The following is a 20251-nucleotide window of genomic DNA, read 5'->3' as shown; positions in this document are numbered from 1 at the left end:
GTAATTAATTAAACTTATCCCATTAATTTAAACGATACGGCAATCTAACAATACCTAACTAAATTTATCCCCTTGTTGCAAATAAAAATATTTAATTATAACTATGATATGTTCTACAGCTTTTTATCTGGAAATATATTTTATTAACATAAAAAAATATTTATGTAAACATATATTCTAAGGCCTTCTAAAATTCTGTTCTATTTTTAATTTAAGACGAGTGACTAATAGGTTCAATGCCATTTGACAAAAACGAACAATTACTAACCTACTTTGACTATATTCTTCATTAATGATAATTTGCTCTTTATTTCAACTCACGTTCCTGAAAAAAAATTGATATAGATCCTTCGGTATAAACTTATCCGTGTTTTCTCATTATTCATGGTTCAAATACTTAAACAAAGAATGAAGTTGTTAAATCGTAGAAAATCAAGTTAGAAATACTAAAGACTTTCTAGTGTGTGCAGTTTTGTGATACAAAGTAAGTAAAAATGTGGGTTATCCATAATGAGAAAAAAATGCCCATTGTTGCAAGGATGTGTCAAAACACGGAACAAGAAGCTCCAAGGAAATTCCTTCGGCCATTGTGGTGCGTCGCCACCAACATAAACGCTGCTAAAATTGCCTTATTAGCTCACGCTGCAGCAAAGTTGGTGGTAACCAATTGTTGCTTCCAGGTCTGCAGTATAGCCTCGGGATAGGTTCGCGACCATCATTTGTTATAGGCACTATCATTAAACTGCTTTCTCGGTATACCGATTAAACGATTTGTTCCAGCTTCTGTTTTCAGGTGTTTTTTACCATCGATTCTTCCAGATAATGATATTGTGGGCAACTCTCTTTTGTGTTAATATTGTAATCGGAAAGCCTTGAACTTTTCTGTTCGTTATAAGAAATAATAAATGATCGAATATATCAAATATGTCGAATTGCAACCGCTCGCGCATTTAATTGAAGTAAGGCAAGTTGGGCTTGTCTGTCGTAACTTATCAGTTTTTTCTCATAGTCTTCAAAGGAACGTATAAATACGAAGCCGACCATTTAATGTTGCATTTCCTGCATTGCTACTTTCGTTATGATTATTTATGACACGTTATATGATTCTAATTTAGAGGCGGGACGGCAGTAGCCGTGTGAGCTCCAGATACGGTTTTCATTCTGTCCCACACCTTAATAGAGTAACCAGCAACAAGAACGTGTTCTATGCAAATGCATTTCTAGCGTGCGTTTGAATATGTATACCGTGCACACATGAGACGTGCACGATCCGATAATAATTAATTCAAATTACTTGCGCCGGAATGAATCACAACTTGATTTTTAATTAATGCTGATTTGAAGCATCAACGCCTTTTAAAGACGAACCAGACTCTAATTATCGCTTCTTCCCAATGCTCAGCGAGGAACGGGTTAAACGCAGTCTACAAATAATAATTACCACTATAATAGGAAACTTCCATCGATTCGTGAAATAAATAAATAGACCTTGTTATTGTCAATTATTCACTCTATTGACTTAATTTCTTTGTCTCGCTGGCTTTAGATTCATAGTAGTTCGTTCTGTGCGATGAATTGATTGAAGTTCATGAATTCGTGACGAGAGTAATAAATTAAGTGCTTTGTTTTAACATTTAGCGCAAATCGCTTTGACATTTATCATCTCAGATTCTGAAAGTACAAGAGAAGAACTCATTTTTTAAGCAGTAAAGGTGACGTCTGCTTATACAACGCAAAGTTTTTTCAACCAGCAATGTTGGAAATGTTGAACCTATTGTTGGATATTAAATACATTTGGCAGCAATAAGCAAAATTAATGAACACAGTCTAAGTAGGTACCTTCAAATACAATTCTGGTTTACGTGGGGGCACATAACTGTACCACGCGTAAGTAAACTGTGTTGATAAAATATGCGTCTTCTTATTTGTCAGGTTGTCCCAAACAAACAAAAATTTTGCAACCTACTGAAGCTGAAATAGTCAGTCTCAATCTTACCAAAGTATTCCTAGGGTTTAACACACACAGTAGTAAAATCAGTTTCACATTTAAATTTCCTTCAAGGTGTCGGTGAAGTTTAAACGCACCTACCTATACTAAAAATTTGATATTGACAAATGTCAATCTTGGCAGGTGTTTCGTCAGATTTCTCATTTTGCCCAGACTCGGATGATTAAATTCTACATTTGCGTCAAGCATTTGTTCACGGACATTGTGGATGGAAATTGTTTGTGACTGTCGGTAGTACTGAAGAGCCAATTTTCTCAGTACTGCCAGTTGCACCCTCCGAGGAATAACGTTTTCGTTTCACAGTGTTTCACATATTATAGTGAAGGACGATGTATAAATGGAACGGAACATGAAACATGTTTCTTCGTTCCGTTTAAATAAACTTTTAGATTGAGGCTTGAGCTTGAGAATTTGATTTGGTGAATTTCATATTATTATTATTGTCAGTTGGTCAACAGGTTTAAAGCCATTATAGATCAACAAAAAAGAAATTAATAGTGTGGATGAAGGCAAAAAGAGTACTTCTGCTAAATATTACTGCCAAAATCATATTTGAAAAATTCAATATTATTAACAAGTGATTTAATGAAATGTAACTATGGATACTACTAATATGTACATCTAATGACAATGAGATTTTTTAGGTTAAATGAGTTGTCAATTTGGATTCATATTATTATTACTTTTACGTAAAAGCTGCTACTGTTTTTCTCCCATTGAAGATAGTCATCTGGTGATATTATTTAATCGCATATTTTTAGATCATTTGCGTATAACAAATGAGGAATATCTAATCTGGAGCATAAGTCGTTAATATAAACCAAAAAGAATAAAGCTCCCACAACGAAACCTTGTGGAAACCCTCAGATTTCGTTAAACGGCTTTAATTTGTAGTCTTTGTACTGTATATAAAGAAATTTGTCCTATAAATCAAATAAGATCGAGTAGGGTTTATGGTAATTCAAAAGATGCTATTTTATTAATAAGTCAGTCATAATTATATCCCCCACCCGGGTCATAAGAGGACCCGTGCTTACCCGGTACACCTTGGGTCGTGGGTTCGATTCCTGCCCTGCCTCTGGGCGTTGTGTATGTCCCGTTTCCCTGTAATTGGACCTCTGGCCTGTTGAGAAACGTAATTCAATAAAATAAATAAATAAATAAAAATAATTAATATGACCGAATGCCTTGGACAAATCACCATATAAATCGTCAACCTAGTTCTTTTAATCAAGGCGTTCTCCAGGATATTAGGATAGATCTTTTTGTAATGAAAGCATTCTGATTTTCAGAGTATTAGAAATATGGGTGCAAATTATGTTATCCAATATGAATTCTAATACTTTATAAGTTATTAATGATGGTATAGGTCAGGTGAGGTGAGGTCAAATCATTTCCGATCTTTTTTCAATACCTGATACACATAAGAAATTTTTCACTTGCTAGGAAACTAATTAAATTTAGATATATGGTCAAAAATATGGGTATGCTAGCATTGGCTTACATCACACATTATTGAATATTTTAACAAGTATATCAAAATATGGAATTCCGTGTAAATTAACCAACTTTGTAGAGAGTATAGACGCAATTTGATAACCAACTTAGGGGATAAATTCAAAGACTAATAACGTAATTATATACTTATATAATCAGTGTTGCTGAACTTCCTTCTCCACTGTTAACAAGACTGAATAGACAGAAAAAGACCAAAAGGTATCATCCTTAAATTGACTGTATAACTGACTTTAAACAATTCGTTAATTCTATGGAAACTTTCTATAAACTATAAACTATAGTGAAGAGTATCCTAATTTGAGCTCCAGGTTAACGTTAAAAGTAAAGTTCTACATTGTGCAGCTTAACAGGAACATTTCAAAACTTAAACAACTTTTTTTGTTGCCTCTGTAAAGGTTAGGACATCTCAAATAGCAATTTTTTTTTCTCATTTTAGAAAAATTTGAAAATAAAATGTAATAAAATAATAAGGCAATATAATATTTTAGAAACATAAAAAGTGTGAAAGTACGTCAACGAATTTAAGAATAATATATATTTTCTATAAAAATACAAAATATGACCCTCTTTAATAAAGTGAACGGGGTGAAAAAGGAAACTAGAAAAAATTATACTAAAAATATTTCTTAAAGTCTATAACATAAATACTGTATTAGGCAGGCAAATAAAAGAACAATCATGAAAATTAAGTTCCGTTCGTACAATACCCACGCAGTATTTACAAATGTAAATATTTAGGATAATAACACTTCTCATCTTTTCGGTTCCTATTTTGTCAAATATCACCAAACACAACTCCAACGGTATTTCAGCTCAATGATATCAATAACTGTGACCGAATCGACTTCTTTGTGACTCATTCAAACATATTTGATGATAGAGCAGTCAAGCCCGCAGAGCTGGGACCATCGACGAAATTTATGTAAATGACCAAGGCGCCTGTATACAAATTGTCAAATTATTCAGTTTGAAATGGTGTCCTTCTTTGTTTGGTACAACTGTATAAAACACCCACATCCAAGGTGCGAACAAAACATAGGTGATCCGGAGTTGTGCTCGTTTTATGCAAGCCGGATTACACCGGTCCTGCAGAAAGACGGTCATCCTGCTATTTGTTGTCTTCGCGGATGCTTTACACGAGTGCGTTTGGTTGAATGTAGAGCGACACGCCTGATAATGCAGTCCGGATTAAAATTTTATTCAGCCATAAAAACTTGTTGGCGTTTATATTGATCGTATTTTTTTGAAATCCCATTTCGAAAACGATTGACTGTACGCGAGAGAAAAGGGAGTTGCAGCACAGATCTGCGTAACAAACGAAAACATATATTAAGTATTTTAAACAACTTGGTAGATTTGTTGGCATAAATAAAAAAGTTCCCAAGGATAGAGCATTCCATACTATAAAATGACCCTTAAATATACGCAGTTGCGAAATGTTCGTCCCAGCAAAAACCCAAAATGCTTGAAAAAGATAGGTTATGACTGGCATTTATGACAGGCGACGAGTAGTCATCAGTCATTACAACGAGGCGGCAAAATTTACGAAATTTCACAGCCAACTTGGTGACATACTTTTTATTGTGTAGTAAGAAATCGTAGATCTGAGGTAACTATGAGTATGATACAAAATAAATTCTTTAGTCAGAAATATTAGGGGAACAAAAAAAAATTTCAGACCAAGATAGTAGATAGTTTTTATAACTGAAGATTTGATCATAATATATTAGTGTGACGGCATATTACTGGCCTACTAACACTGTTAGTTGTATAAATAAGCCTTATTATTATTTATATTATGTTATATTATGTTCTGAAATTCTATTGAATGTTAATCGTTAACTAAATTTGTGATTTTTATATTCTAGGGTAAGCGGAAGTCCTGGAAGTGGTCTCCAACTACTGGGACGGGAACTGCATCCCGCTTATCGTCTTCCTCCCCACATGGAGTACCTCTATTCACTGCAGCATTCCACCGCCAACTCGATACACGGTAAGCAGGAAGCAATCGAAGGTTTTCTTTACTAAGAATGCTAGTGAGCAATAGAATTCCATAATGAAATCGCGGTCGATAATCTCTGATTTAATTTCATTTCGTTAACGCTTCTGTTTCTTGCCATTTGGGAAGCACTGATACGCAAAATTAGATTGGTTCCGCTAGCGTGAACATAGTAACGCAATCGAATGTCGATGATTTTTAAAATAAACCATTGCTCATATGTGTATGTGGATTAGAACTGTGCTTTACAGGTAGTCAATAAAAGATCGTATGAATGCGATGACATTAACAATACAAGAATTTTTCATGCATTTTTAATAAATATTACCTGTGTTTTCCACGACCTGATAATATTTGTTTGTCTTTAAACTAAAGTTTCGTTAAAAATATGTGCAAGTACTATCTTAATTCAAATTCGGAACTCTTATTTTTCACAATTTATTGCATTTTATGAAGGATAAGCTGAAAAATGCTTATGAAGTTAAAGTTGTAAACGCGCTATATCTTTCGTCAAACTTTACTTGTAACATTATTTATATGTCAGTTAACTTTTGTTTCATTGTAAAGAAAAATGTAAAACAATTATAGAAATACAAGCGTCTCAACTTGAAAATATTGAACAGGTTGAAGATGATAAAACGCTAACCAAAATTTGACCCCATCAACAATTTGAATGACGTCTTCTCAAAATACTGCCGGGTAAAACCTACATACATTTTTCAAAATAATAGTGTTTTATTAATCCGTCCTTATTTTTTATCTCTGTTGTTTGAATTTTTAGAAATACATGATTCAAAATTTTATAATTTGACTTTGCTAGGTAGGTTTTTCGAAAATATAATTTACATGCTGCAATTGTATCTGCAATCTATAATTGTTGATGTTTTTTGCTCGGAGTGTTGATCGTTGAGTCCTTATTTTAGTACACGTTTTGTGAGAATTTCCACATTATAAATTCCTTTATTTGGGTCGAACGTTTTCTGTAACACGACTTACCTCGAAAGTCTATTATCTATCTAAATATGCATCACAAGTGAATTTTACAATGTATCTTGTTTGTTTAAAATGAGTGTGTCTTAAACTGTTCACGATGGTTCGAGTTAATAATAGTAATAAACAAAACATTTCAGGCTAAAATGACAATCAACACAAAGGTAGCAAATTTAATATAGTATATTCCCTGCTGATAGATGTCAGCAAAAACCGAACAGGATGTTGACCTCAAACCACGGCTAACAACTGTCATTTTAATGTCATTTTAAAATCGGAAATACCAACTATAGCTCACGATCATAACCAACTCTGACATGTTTTTTAGATCACACGGTTTGCGCCCGCTTATGTAATAAAATTAGTTTTGGCAGCATGTCAGCACCTTTCGTTATAATAAAGATAGAAAACACGTCGTAAATATTCTGCCAAACAAGTTCATTACTCGTAGGCATCGATCATCTTCAAATACAGTGCAATTTTAAATCATCTTTGCGAATTCCCGCTGTAATCTGTACCCGACATTGAAAAATTAATATGAGATCATCATGAAGTTCGAAACTATAAAGTCGTCAAAATAATTTATCACATTTTTTTTCCTCATTTTTTTGGTTGTCATGTATTTTGTCTTTATCTGTTCCGCTTATTAAGCTCTGCGGAATGCGAACCGATTGGCATATTTCGGATGTCTTCGAGTTGAACGTTAATGTTCGCTTTGAGTTCGTCAGTCGAGTAAATGTATCGATAAAATCCCAAGCTATAAATGTCCACGTGTCATTTTTAAAGTCATCTCGTTCGATATTTTAATATCTAATAAAATAAAGGCAGCATTTTCTCAGCTTGATTCCCAACATGGTTGGACATAATAAAATAAAGACTTTATCGATCCAAGTTACTTAATATCGACCTCTATTAAAAATTATGATAATTTATATTTTAATGATACCGTAATCCACTTTTAAGCTTGTTGTTTCTTACTCAGTAACCGGATTACGCTACTTAACTTTTCCAGCTGGTCCTATAGCTAATCAAAGTCGCTACGTCCAACGACACAACAAAACGTTGTGCGCGTTTCTTGCATTTTCATTTGAAGCAGCAGTTTAATACTGCAGACACACTTTTACATTTTTCAAAAATATTATAGGAGTAGGTACTAAATAACACAATCAAGTACATGTTTTCTTATATTGGCAAACAAAAACAGGAACTATGGTATTTATGTGAGTAAATATCCTATACAAGGTGCTTCATCTCAAAAGAATGGTGAAAAAATAGTTTAAAATTATCTTATAAATTGTATGGAAATCATTACTTGACAAAGATAGATCTTGTAAACAAGGTGATTAACTTTTCGTGAAAATATTGTTATATAAGAACATTTTCAAATACGTAACGATATTTATTAATGCAAGTGTCAGCTTAAGTGCTTTATTTTGCACATGTGATCATTTCCAAATCCATATTAGGCTTTCCTTTTTTAGTCGCTTAGAAACAAGACGAACATTCGTGTATCTATGTATATACCTGCTTTCACTCTTTACACAAAGCTAGAAAAAACTACAATGTATCCAAAATTGAGGTAATAAAACTGACGCACATGCCGCACAAATAAATTCGAGCAAGTTGCAACAAACATTTGTGTCAACGCGCATTTATAAGGAGCTCGTGAAAACAAACATAAGCTATGTATAAATAAACCGAAGCGTTTCCAATATTCCAGAATAAACAAACATGCGTCTTCTGCAAAAATAAATCATTAAGCTCACAGACGTCAAAAATTACTAATGTAAATAATGGAAAATTGCAGTTCTACGCTTGAAGCAGACGTGTCAGAAGTATATATGCTGTGTGCTAATTGTTTCAAACAGCCAGTGGACAAAAGTGACAGCATAACATACAAGCGCGTGAGTAATACGAACATGCGGGTTCTAGAGTTAAATCTATACAAGAAAGCACCCTCGCATCCGGTTTTTTAATGAAATCGTCGGTGCTGTTGTGGTCGAGATAATTTTATATTTTAAAATCTAGCATTCTACATTAACATTCCTTTGACTCATTTGCAGTTTTTAAATAATGCGTGTGTAAGTAATCATTGCATCAACACTTCAAAGCAGGCGTTGTTTTTGCCGCTTTATCGAAACAGTGCCTCTAATCGCACCGATAAATTGACGTAACATCGTTAATTTTTGACGAGTTGTGTACGTCTTTCATCTCAACTGATTGAGTAAATTACCTCAAAACTACCACTTATTATATTTTACAGTAACGAATCCACAAAATACAGTCAATCATAAAACTTATAATAGCACTTCCGGTTTTGCGCAGTAAAGATAAATACAGTGAACTGAACATATAGAGAATGATAATCGCAAAAAATAACCAAAGATTTTACAATATTTCCGCCATTGATGATTTTGTATAAAGCCGTAAAGAGAAAAGTCGTGGACAATTCAAAAAGGTTTTCAAAACGAAAATGTGTTGTTTACACAGTGTATAAAATTAACCATAAAGCAATGACATTTACAGAATTTCTCAGCCCAACATGCACGATCACCTTTAAGTTGTGCAAATAATCTGTAGAAGTATTATCGGAGAAGATATCAGTCTTTTTCTTATCACTATTTTAGTAAAATTAGTACATATTCAAAATCCTATATTTCCAATTTAAATTGCAGTTATTCCAATAATCAGCTAAAATTAGCAACCAATGCGGAAGACAAATTAACAGATTTTTAACGCTAATCTGGTTCCATTTTTCGGTTCTTCTCCATGTGACAGCATCTATTTAGTCATACGAGGTTAATTTTTCACTCGTTGCTTCAATTACAATGTAAGCTTTGTAAGCAGCGTGCTTGAAATCCCGAAGAAAGCCTGATCACAGGAACAAAACCGAGATGTTTGAAAGCGAACGAAAATAGATTATGGTCGTAATATATTTCACCTAACCAGATGCGTACAGCGGTTCAGCGGGATGTTCTCAACCCCATAATAAACCCATGTGTTCAATAGCACATGTACTTTTTATGGGACATTGTAAAGATAACTGCCACAAAATCTGTGAAGTGGTCAGTGCAGCGTGTTCAAATTTTGCTTTGAAGTCTAAATATTGTAACAGTAGTTAATTTTTACTTTAACATATTTATAGAAATTATTGTTGTTTATTATTCGTGTCTTCATGTGTTTATCATTAGGATGTTACAAGTTTGCATCCTTGGCGCCATATGCACTTCTTGAAAATTATTGCCGAGGCTTAGTTAAAGACTAAAGTAAATTTTAATTAATGAAACGGATTAGGAAATAGCCGGGTTCTTCTAGATAATTTGACAGATTAGTGAAGAAATGTGTGCACAAAAACGATAACAATGATCTTCTTCATTAGAACCAGATGTAGTAAGTGTTGGAGACTTTGAAGATTTACTTAATGAACCGTTGCCCTCGCTATTTTCAGTTCATTATGTTGTGTGTGCGTTGGTCGGTTGGGTTAATTTTAAACATGTGAATATTGGTAACACAACATACGTCACGCATATGTACAATCGACCAAACAATTTTCTCACACCTTGACGATCTGACTTACATTGTTATGATTAATAATGCCACAATCAATGGAGCTGTATTATACATTAAAATTTGATAGTTCCTTAATACAATGGTACTTTGATTTCTATATTTTAATCACTAGTTATTTAAAAATAACTACTACAGTTACTGCACAATTATTTTGAACAACATTCGTTCGGACGATTTTCTTCTTATATGGAAATGAAACATTTTATTGTTCAACGGTCCAATGAATGCGATAATCCTATTTATAGTTATAATGCATCAATTCTTATCTTTATTAAAAGTTAATGTCACATTTCTCGGTGCGCTATAACTTGGGTAAGTGCATATTGTCGAACAATGTCTTTCACTGTATTTGAAAATACTCGTGATTTTATAAATGATGTGAAGTATTGAACACGACGTTCAGAATCGTAAACAAAACAAAATTTACTCCACTGTTCCGTTGAACTTCTAACTGGACACCTACAAATGAAAGTGACAAGAGTCAATAAGATTGATCGATCGAGCAGAGAACGTCAACAAACGGAGCTCATTAATTATAATCACGAGTTTAAATTATCTCATTTCATATGCTAATCTGTCAGCTTCACTCACAGGACGTTTTTCTCTTGCATCGCTTCTCGTCTGAATCCAACACCATCTACCCATGGAATCCTCTCCACATAAATAACCACTTCCTCTTATTAATAGGCTCAGCCGACGAAATTTTGATTAATACCAGATTTTTTAAAGCGTGTTTTTCGTTTGTTCTTTACCGTAGGAAACATAAGTTTGAAAGTAAATCGTGCGTTATTTCGAAACTGTTTAGACCGGCATAAGTTAGTCGTGAAGTTTATTTTATTTTTGAGGGCATTTCAGTTGTCGACGAAGCGTAATTATTGCTTCTGTCTATATTTATTCACGTCTGGCGCCGCGTACGTACGAAATTAAGCCATAAGCACATTTCCTTTCACGAAATGTACTAAAATACCGAAAATATTCCAGCGCAATTAGGCACGACGTTTTTGTTACGCCAGCCAGAGGTTATTTTGAATTTTTCTCGGTTTCAGGACTGGGACTGTCTCCAGAATATCTCAGCGCTAGAGGGCTGTCAGAGCTTCATCCATCGTCGGCGTTGGCCAGCAGCGAATTTCCCTTTAGCTTAGATGGTAATTACTTCCTTACCCACGTAAAACATTAAATCACCATTCTTCATTTGTTTGGCAGGTTCACGACTGAACAGTCCCAGGCCTGGTAGCATAAGACAATCACGAAAAAGAGCTTTATCCTCCTCCCCTTATTCAGATTCCTTCGATATCAATTCCATAAGATACTCCCCCAACTCCTTGGTCTTAGTTAATGGTTCGAGGTCATCGAGTGCCAGCGGATCATATGGGCACTTATCGGCAGGAGCAATCAGTCCTGCTTTCAACATGCATCCCGAGCTCCACCTTCAGCAGCTCCAGGCTCATCTAATGAGGAGCGCCGGTTCTTTACTACCCTTACCTCCTGCAACCCCTACACATTCAATGTACTCTCTAGGACATCACCCTCTACATGTTTCTTCACCTCACAACATTTCCAAGACTGATGTAAGCACATTACTATTACTGACAACAAGAAATATAAACGTCGTTTCGTTGCAGTCTGTTAACGATAGGAAGAAAGCTGAGACTGGTACTTTAACACAATTAGATTCTGACGCTCAAGCAAGAAAAATTAAAATTAAAAAAGAACCGACCAACGCTGGAAATGGATCATGTGGAACGAATGAAGGACAGAACGACCAAACGGATCTCAAAGACGAACCGGGAGATTTCATTGAAACGAATTGTCATTGGAAAGACTGCGCTACGGAATTCCAAACTCAAGACGAACTGGTCAAAGTAAGTTCTCTTGATTAATGAAGTAATCTTAGTTACAGTTCTCTTTTCCAAATTTCAGCATATCAATAACGATCATATACATGCCAACAAGAAATCATTCGTCTGTCGATGGGATGGGTGTTCACGGGCCGAAAAACCGTTCAAAGCTCAATACATGCTCGTCGTACACATGAGAAGACACACTGGGGAAAAACCACACAAATGCACGGTATTTGTATTAAGCAAAGTGAAAAGAACTAGCATCAACAATTTTCTTTCAGTTTGAAGGTTGTGTTAAAGCATACTCCAGACTAGAGAACCTAAAGACACACTTGCGATCTCATACGGGGGAAAAACCATACACTTGTGAATATCCCGGTTGTTCCAAAGCTTTTAGTAACGCATCAGATAGGGCCAAGCACCAAAACCGAACACACAGTAATGAGGTGAGTTATCTTCCTCTTAAAATTCTACAAAATCACTACTATCAATTTCTTTGCTTTCGTGGAACTTTTTATTGTAAGTGATTATATCTTCAATAGAAAAATTACAGAATAAGATCACTTCACTAATTTTTTTTAGAAACCTTACGTGTGTAAAGCGCCAGGATGTACAAAAAGATACACCGATCCGAGTTCCCTCAGAAAACATGTCAAAACGGTTCACGGTGCGGACTTTTACGCCAACAAGAAACATAAAGGAGTTGATGGAGGCTCTGAAGACGGTGCTGCTGGTTTAGACTCGAGTCCTCGAAGTGAAGATATGCAAAGTCACAAAACGGCCAGTCTCAGTAGTCCAAGTATTAAATCTGAGGTAAGCGTTGTAAAATAACTCGAAACTTTTGTAATTCAATTTTGTTTTTTCTTTAGTCGGATGTTAACTCTCCTGGACATCAGCAACAAGGAAGTCCTCTTGGAGCAACGCAATTGGCTGGTGGTTGTAATGACGACTTTTCTACTGATATGACAACGACTGTACAAAGAAATGGTCCGATGGACGATCCTGCTTGGCCTTACGATGCCGAGGACTTAGAGGTAATAACTGTTTAAGTTGCAGTCATAACAAAGTTTATAAATCAATAAATATTCTCCAGGTTGATGATTTACCGGATGTTTTACGAGCGATGGTTGGAGGAGGGGTAGCGGTTAGTGAAAGACATCCTAGGACTAGAATGAAGCCGCGGTTACAAACCAAACCTCTTTCTAGTATGACGTCGATGTCACCTGCTCAACGTAAAAATATAGGAATAACAGATCTTAACAGAAGAATAAATGACCTGAAAATGGAGGGTACCGTTAGTGGCCCTCAAAATAAGACACAATTTACCGACTTGCAACAAAGGTTGCAACCGCCGGGCAATACTCAAGCTCAAATAAGAAGAGACAGCAATTCGACGGTCAGCTCATATTACGGTAGCATGAGGAGCGCCGACATGAGTAGGAAAAGTAGTTTGGCATCTCAGGTAAATTAACATAAAGGTAGAAATTTAAAATGTTTGTTCTAAACATATACAATCGTTTAGGCTTCAAGTATGAGACCTGGTGTAACGCCAGGGTCATTCTACGATCCTATTTCGGCTGGAAGTTCACGACGATCAAGTCAATTGTCTACCGCAACTACCGGAGGAACCTGTGTACCACCAACACCTCCATCACATTTGCTTGCAGGACAGCTGCAGAGGTTGCAAAATGTCCCGACTAAAATCACTGGTGGAAATGGAAACTTAGTACTACAAGTAAGCAATTCCCATCATGTAGAGGTCATTTTAACTGAATCTTACCTTTTACAGACGCAAAACGTATCTCTTCAACAGACTGCCCTACAACAAAGCTGGATGACCAACAGCTTTGTTGAAAACATTCCATCTTCAAACACGACGGCTAGTACAGACACAAGAAGAATGTCTGAACCTTGTCACACTCTCACGGATCGCAAAAGCCCTCCACCAAGACCAGCATCAGTTACTCTTTCTCCACTCAAAGGGACCGTTAGTTCTTCAGAGCTTCACCCTAATCAGGCAGTCGTGTTAGATGAAGTTGGAGAAGGAGAAATGGTTGAGAATAAACTAGTGATACCGGACGAAATGGTCCATTACCTGAGTCAAGTGGCTGATAATCAAAACAACGACTTTAGTACAGCTATGAGTTGGTCGGAAACAAACCCAAACACTACAGTACAAAAACCTTTACCAAGTCCAAGTCAGACGTTGTCTTCCCCTTCAAATTTGAGTCAGATATTACCGTCACCTTCTTCTAATTTAAACCAAGGCTTACCATCACCTCAGAGTCGGAATGTGTTGTCACCCTCTGGAATTTTGCCATCTCCAAGTAATTTGAACCAAGTGATGCCATCACCTTCAGGTTTGAATCAGATGATGCCCTCGCCCGGTAACCAAGTTACCCCAATGATGCCATCGCCAGCACCCACTATGAACCACATGATGCCATCCCCAGCTGGTAATTTCAACCAAATTATGCCGTCACCTTCATCGAATTTTGGTTCTATACAAAACCCCATGCTTTCGCCAGCGCCCAGTATGAACCAAATGGTGCCCTCACCTGCGTCTAACATGAACCAGATGATACCGTCCCCAATGTCTGTGAGGTGTCATTCTCAGTTAATGTCGCCCGGAACTAACCAAATGCCTATGCAAAGTCCAAATCCTCAAGTCGTACCTCAGAATTGCAACATGATGCAACACAATCAAGTGATTCAGAATGGCGTAATGTTGCATAATAACCAAATGATACAACAGAATCCGTGCTACAGCCGACAAATCAACCATGGGTTGTGTTACGTTCAGCACGGGTCGACATGGGATAACAATCAGAGCCGTCAGTGCCACAATCAAAATATGATGACGCAACAAAACGAACACCACAATGTTTGCCATTCACAAAATCCCAACAATGATTACAACTGCAGGCAACAATTGCAAGTTAATAACAGCTACGTGGGGTCAGGGATGTCGGGAGGATCTGTTGCCCAGTGTACGAATCACTACAATCAGATGTGTAGTCCAAATGGTTACGTACCTAACGGGTGCCCATCAAACAAACCCATGAATAGTTACCCTTGCAACACTAATGTATATCCACCGATCCAAAGTCCAGCATATAACTGCATGCCCAGTATGAATGAACCGCTGCCATCTCCTGCAATGGCGACACCTGCGCCCACTGACATGATGAACCAACCCCAACAAGCACAAATGAGCCGACCATGCGCTCACTATGGTCAAAACTGTTATCAGCCTTCATACAATCAGTGTATGCCAAATAATGTACAAAATCACGTGCAGAACTGTAATAATTGTGCCAACTGTCGGAATCAGTCACACAAGTGTTACCACCAATGCAGAAGTAACAGTGAAATACAGTGTAAGGATATCAGTCAGTCGCAAATGTCGCCTGGTATCACGGTCAACCAACAAACCCAAAATACTGGAAGTACAAACGGTCCAACGGTACAACCATTGGGGATGAGACAAGACGCATATCAAAGGACGTTGGAATATGTCCAGAACTGTCAGTCGTGGGTTACGAATTCTGACATGGTTAGCAGCAGCACACACCCATTAGGAAAATGCTCCGATACCACAAGTTCAAATATGGTCGTTAATGATATGACTTCATCGCTCAGTTCCTTATTAGAAGAAAACAGATATTTACAAATGATTCAATAGTTCAAAGACTGTCAGGCACTTGGTGTACTGGCCGTATATCATGTAATTTTGTAACTGTATTTTAAATTTTAAGTACAGATTCAAGAGTTTGTATAAAATGTACATTGTGATATTAAATTTGTAATTAGTTTTTGAGCAATATATAAATAGAGAAGGCTTTAATGTTGTATATTAATATCGTGTATAAATTTATAAATATGATGGAAGCAATTTATTTATAATATTGTAATAATTAGAGGTCTATGATCTCACTTCACATAAGGCCATTTACTGCCATGTTCATATCAGACAATAAGTACACATATTTTATTGAAGTAAGTTTGTATATATGTTAGATTTAGAAGTTTATTTTGTATTTGCTATAGAAGATTATTTAATAAATGATGCGCTTAAACTGTTTTTTTTTAATCTAATAAATAAAAAAGTGATATAAATAATAAAGATAATATTTCTCTTTCTCTCTGCCTGACCCTCATATTCTTAATTGTCAAATAATAACTTGTTTTTCTTACTCTCTTCTGAACATTTTGTCAGCTGTCGCAAGTTCTAATATTTGTGGCTTACTGAACTTTCTTATTTTATGTTTTTATTCTATGAAGACATGTTTTGTTAAATCATTGCACTGATTTTTCCACACGATCAACGTCAAATGAAATAGTTATTTACATTATGAGTGCGGTAGGTAGCATTTTACAGGTGAAGTTTTAATTTTGAAGCACGACGCGTAGCGGAGTGCTTCAATAACACCGAGTTATTTTACCGCACCGTGATGTGGTAAATCAATGAATTACTGTAAAATCGTAGCTACCGGGTACATCAGTCGCTCATGAATGAGCTCTTTACAGATCGGGACGCCAAAAAATAAATTCTACTCCATTATATTTTAAATTAGTTAAGACACAGAGGAAACACACAATACATTTTTGTGCTAATTGCTAATATAATTGGGAAAGTATTAATATTCATCATTTTTAAAAATCCACTATTTTTGACAAATGTTCAAAATCAATTCGATATAATGATACAAACTCATGACGTTACTTTACCCCCAAAGAAGTGCCTTCTGTTCAATGTACTCAGAAAGAACTACATAATAGTTGTTTAACACTTGAAGCTACTTGACACATTGATATACCCAGGGGCGGCAGGGTCGGCCACGCCGTACCAGTCATTTTAAAATACTTTGTAAGCGTTGAAATTAGAAAATAAAAAAAGAAATAAAGTTTGAATGTACGTTAGTATAGAACATATATATTAAAAAATATATTTTATTATATTGTAGGGCCAAAATAAAGCATATGTTGCTAATTTTAAATGCTAATAAACACGCTTTGCCGGCGAGATTTCGGCACGCCGTATCCAGGAAAGCATAATGCTCGATGTTTCGACTTCGTAGCAGCTTACAGTTCCATCGTTCTCTTTGTTTACTACACTGCAGTAGACAAAGACCTGGCGGAACGTATGTTGCGCCAGGTCCGGCAAGATCCTCCTTCGCCGTACCCAGCAATGCGAATTTAGTTTTTAAAACGCTTAATATTTAAGATAGCTAACAAAATTACAAAACAATAACGGCTTCGATGTTCTTCAGTGCATACTATTTTTTTTTTAATAATAATTGTTGATTTAATACATTTTCCTGTGTATGAATAATAAACGAAAAAAATTACATTAAATTATCTAAAATTTTATTGTTCGTACATAACTTAGCTACAACATAAATGCGCTTTTTCTGTATTTTTAGCATCTAAGCGTTTTCAGATATTTCAGAAATGAATTTAAAGTTTTAAATCATTTTAATTTTAATTCAATAATTATTCAATTAATTTATCTGACAATTTGCCATACCTATACATTTAAAAAAAATTAAATGTAAATGAAGATAGTTAACAGTTGGTACTTTTATTATTACTTTTTTTATATTTTTTAACTGCATGCCATTATTTAGTTATTATTATTTAATTGTGGATGTCCGGGGTCGGCAAGCCGTATAGCTGCCGGTCGACGCGGAACCCAGTAAAAATAATTTTTTGGTGGTTCTCAATTAATGATAAAGCAGAACAAGTAGAATTAAGTATTAATAGTATTTGGAATCAAACTGACATTGTCAATTTCCTATAAAAAAATTATTTTAACAAGTCGAGGTCGAAACATTTGAGATGTTTTGTATATCCTGGCACGTAAAATGTCAGTGGTTAACGAGTAGCGGCCATACATTACGAAAATATATAAGACCAAGGTGTAGACTCAAAATATTTGGCCGACCCGAAATTTTGACCCACCAGCCGCCCCTGGATATACCTAATACTGTTTGTAGTACTTAAGGTACTACTATAATGACAATGACTTGATATAATAACAACTGTATTGTTAGAATCACTTTTCTAAAGAAAAGAAACAAATTTCTGAACATGTGCACATGAGGAAAAGAGTTCATAAAAAAAATAAAATAAAATACTTACAAAGTATGCAGCAAAAAGACGTCAAAAAAAATTTTGATCAAAACAAAAATACGACAAAATTATCCATCAAAATAGCCTTCATAAAAGATGAAAAAAAAAAACAAAAAAACATTCAGTATAAAATTCGAACCTTTACCAATAAAAAACATGAAATTTTTGTGTACACAAAGAAAAATACCATCAAAATTAACATCAACTTTATACATACTAATTTTTAATAACGGTGCAATTCAACATTACACACGTTTAATTAGTAGATAAGATTAAAAAAATAATAATCAGAAAAAGTTCTGAAATCACAACACAATCACAAGCAAAATTTTATATTTACATCATGCGATTCTTGATGAAGATGAACAGAAAAAAATCTATATGACCGACTCAAAATACACCAAAAAAAAAAAAGAGTTTCGGAGAATATTTGCCTAAAAATTCGCTAACAAACAGATAGACGGAAATGGAAAATCGATATTTTCACTTCATAAACTATGGAATGTCCAGAAAACAAGAAATGAAATAGAAATAACCTGGTTACACTAATTTTTATATAAATTTAAAATAGAAGAACTGGAAAAGCAAGGCACAATACTTTGAATAATAGAATACATAAATTCTAATAGTAATACTTACCCTTTAAATCCTGATTTCCTTTCCTTCCGCGCCAATCATTGCAGACTCCTTCCTCATAGGCACATCACAACACTCACCTTTCACTTTACGCCTGAAACCAAGTCAAAACCTGAACTCCTTTGCATAACACGAAAAATTAACAAAAAATTCATCAGACATTTTTTGCAAAGTTTTTATTCATTGATGCATCGCACAATAAATGAATCTTAACTAAAATACTATACTACAACATTATTCATTAGCAGAACGTAATTTTCGTGCTGTGTGGATGAATAAGAAATTACGAATGTTACATTTTTTTTTATATATATATAGTTAATGACACAACAGAGAATTCAGTTTTTTTCACCATTTCTGCAAAAATACTCATGTAAAATAGATTCGAGATATCGTGGTCTGCACACGTGCGATTAATAGAAAATATATTTAAACCATATAGAGATAACCAACGAGAAAATGTCTAATTATTAGTAATTATACAGTTAGCTTCGAGTATTTATGTTTATACTTTGAAAGAATACGACTACTTATAATCACATACAACATACAAGCATCAGGGGCTGCACCTACATACAGCCACCCACGTTTGGTGGTTCTATATCCCACTTTCCTTAAGAGATAATCACAGCATCGGATAGTTCAGTGGTCAGAATACCCGAATACCCGTCCAACAAGTGGGAGACATTGATTTAAATTTCTCTCAGGCTCTTACATTTTTTTCTCGCTTTCCACGGTTCCTATAAGAAGTCCTTTAGAACAATCTTCTTTTAAAGGCCTACTCTTAAGGACTTCGGAAAAATTAATTACGTTTTCCACTGCAGTTTTCGCTATATTTGAAACTTGGAATTTTTGTGGAATTGTTTTTACTACCATTTGTCCTGAATAAATTTTATAATTTACCGGTTCAGTCACTAAATTTTAGGAAGATAACTAAATAGATTTGTTCATTCAATATTTGTTGACGAACAGTCGATGGGTTGATGATTTTTGCATGCTCTTTTAAGTCTGATTTCTTTTGATATTTTTTAAATTTACTGTTATCAGTGATAACTAATCACCTTTTTGTGTGAAGAAGCTGTTAAGTTCGATGTTCCAATCCAGATTTTTAGTTCCTTGACTTTGAAAATTAACGTGCAAACGCAGCAATATTTTAAAATTTAGTCACTACACGATGCTTTTTTAATAAGATGCAACTTATAGATGTGGAGTAATTTAGATTTTTAGATAAAAGTGTTAGAAGTAGGCTGTAACTGTCCTTGGTAAATATACGAAGACAAAAATAGAAAAACTTACATGAGTTTAGTAATGAACTGCATAAAACCAGATTTTTTTAAAATATACGGAATATTACGAAACATCTGGTAAGTTGAGTTTACTTATTACAAGCCATGTCGTATCAGCAACTGTTCTAATAAAGGCACTAAAATTAATTTTTGCAGTTGTTTAAAACAATCTACATAATATTAATTGCACTTCACAATTTAATATCTCTGATTTTTTTGTAAATAAGAAATAAATTATAAACAATAACAATAATTACAACTTAAAAAA

General features: G+C 34.8%; 1 protein-coding gene across 2 annotated transcripts in view; it reads left to right on the top strand.

The window, feature by feature from the left end:
- Window positions 1-15994, top strand: part of LOC135134974 (transcriptional activator cubitus interruptus) — an 87760-nt gene extending 71766 nt beyond the window's left edge. For both annotated transcript variants that reach the window (XM_064063900.1, XM_064063901.1), the window contains exons 2-12: window positions 5395-5519; window positions 11132-11230; window positions 11289-11653; window positions 11708-11947; window positions 12006-12155; window positions 12208-12372; window positions 12509-12739; window positions 12796-12960; window positions 13020-13388; window positions 13449-13661; window positions 13716-15994. In XM_064063900.1, the coding sequence (XP_063919970.1) occupies window positions 5395-5519; window positions 11132-11230; window positions 11289-11653; window positions 11708-11947; window positions 12006-12155; window positions 12208-12372; window positions 12509-12739; window positions 12796-12960; window positions 13020-13388; window positions 13449-13661; window positions 13716-15611 (4018 nt within the window). In that variant the 3' untranslated portion in view covers window positions 15612-15994. The remainder of the gene's footprint in view (window positions 1-5394; window positions 5520-11131; window positions 11231-11288; window positions 11654-11707; window positions 11948-12005; window positions 12156-12207; window positions 12373-12508; window positions 12740-12795; window positions 12961-13019; window positions 13389-13448; window positions 13662-13715) is intronic.
- Window positions 15995-20251: the final 4257 nt, after the last annotated feature.

Source organism: Zophobas morio, unplaced genomic scaffold (assembly GCF_036711695.1).
Source record: "Zophobas morio isolate AGI-343-1 ecotype UQ-CSIRO unplaced genomic scaffold, CSIRO_AGI_Zmor_V1 ptg000024l, whole genome shotgun sequence".
NCBI classification, from domain to species: Eukaryota; Metazoa; Arthropoda; class Insecta; order Coleoptera; family Tenebrionidae; genus Zophobas; species Zophobas morio.
The sequence above is the reverse complement of the archived record's forward strand: the minus strand, read 5'-3'. Positions and strand labels throughout refer to the sequence as shown.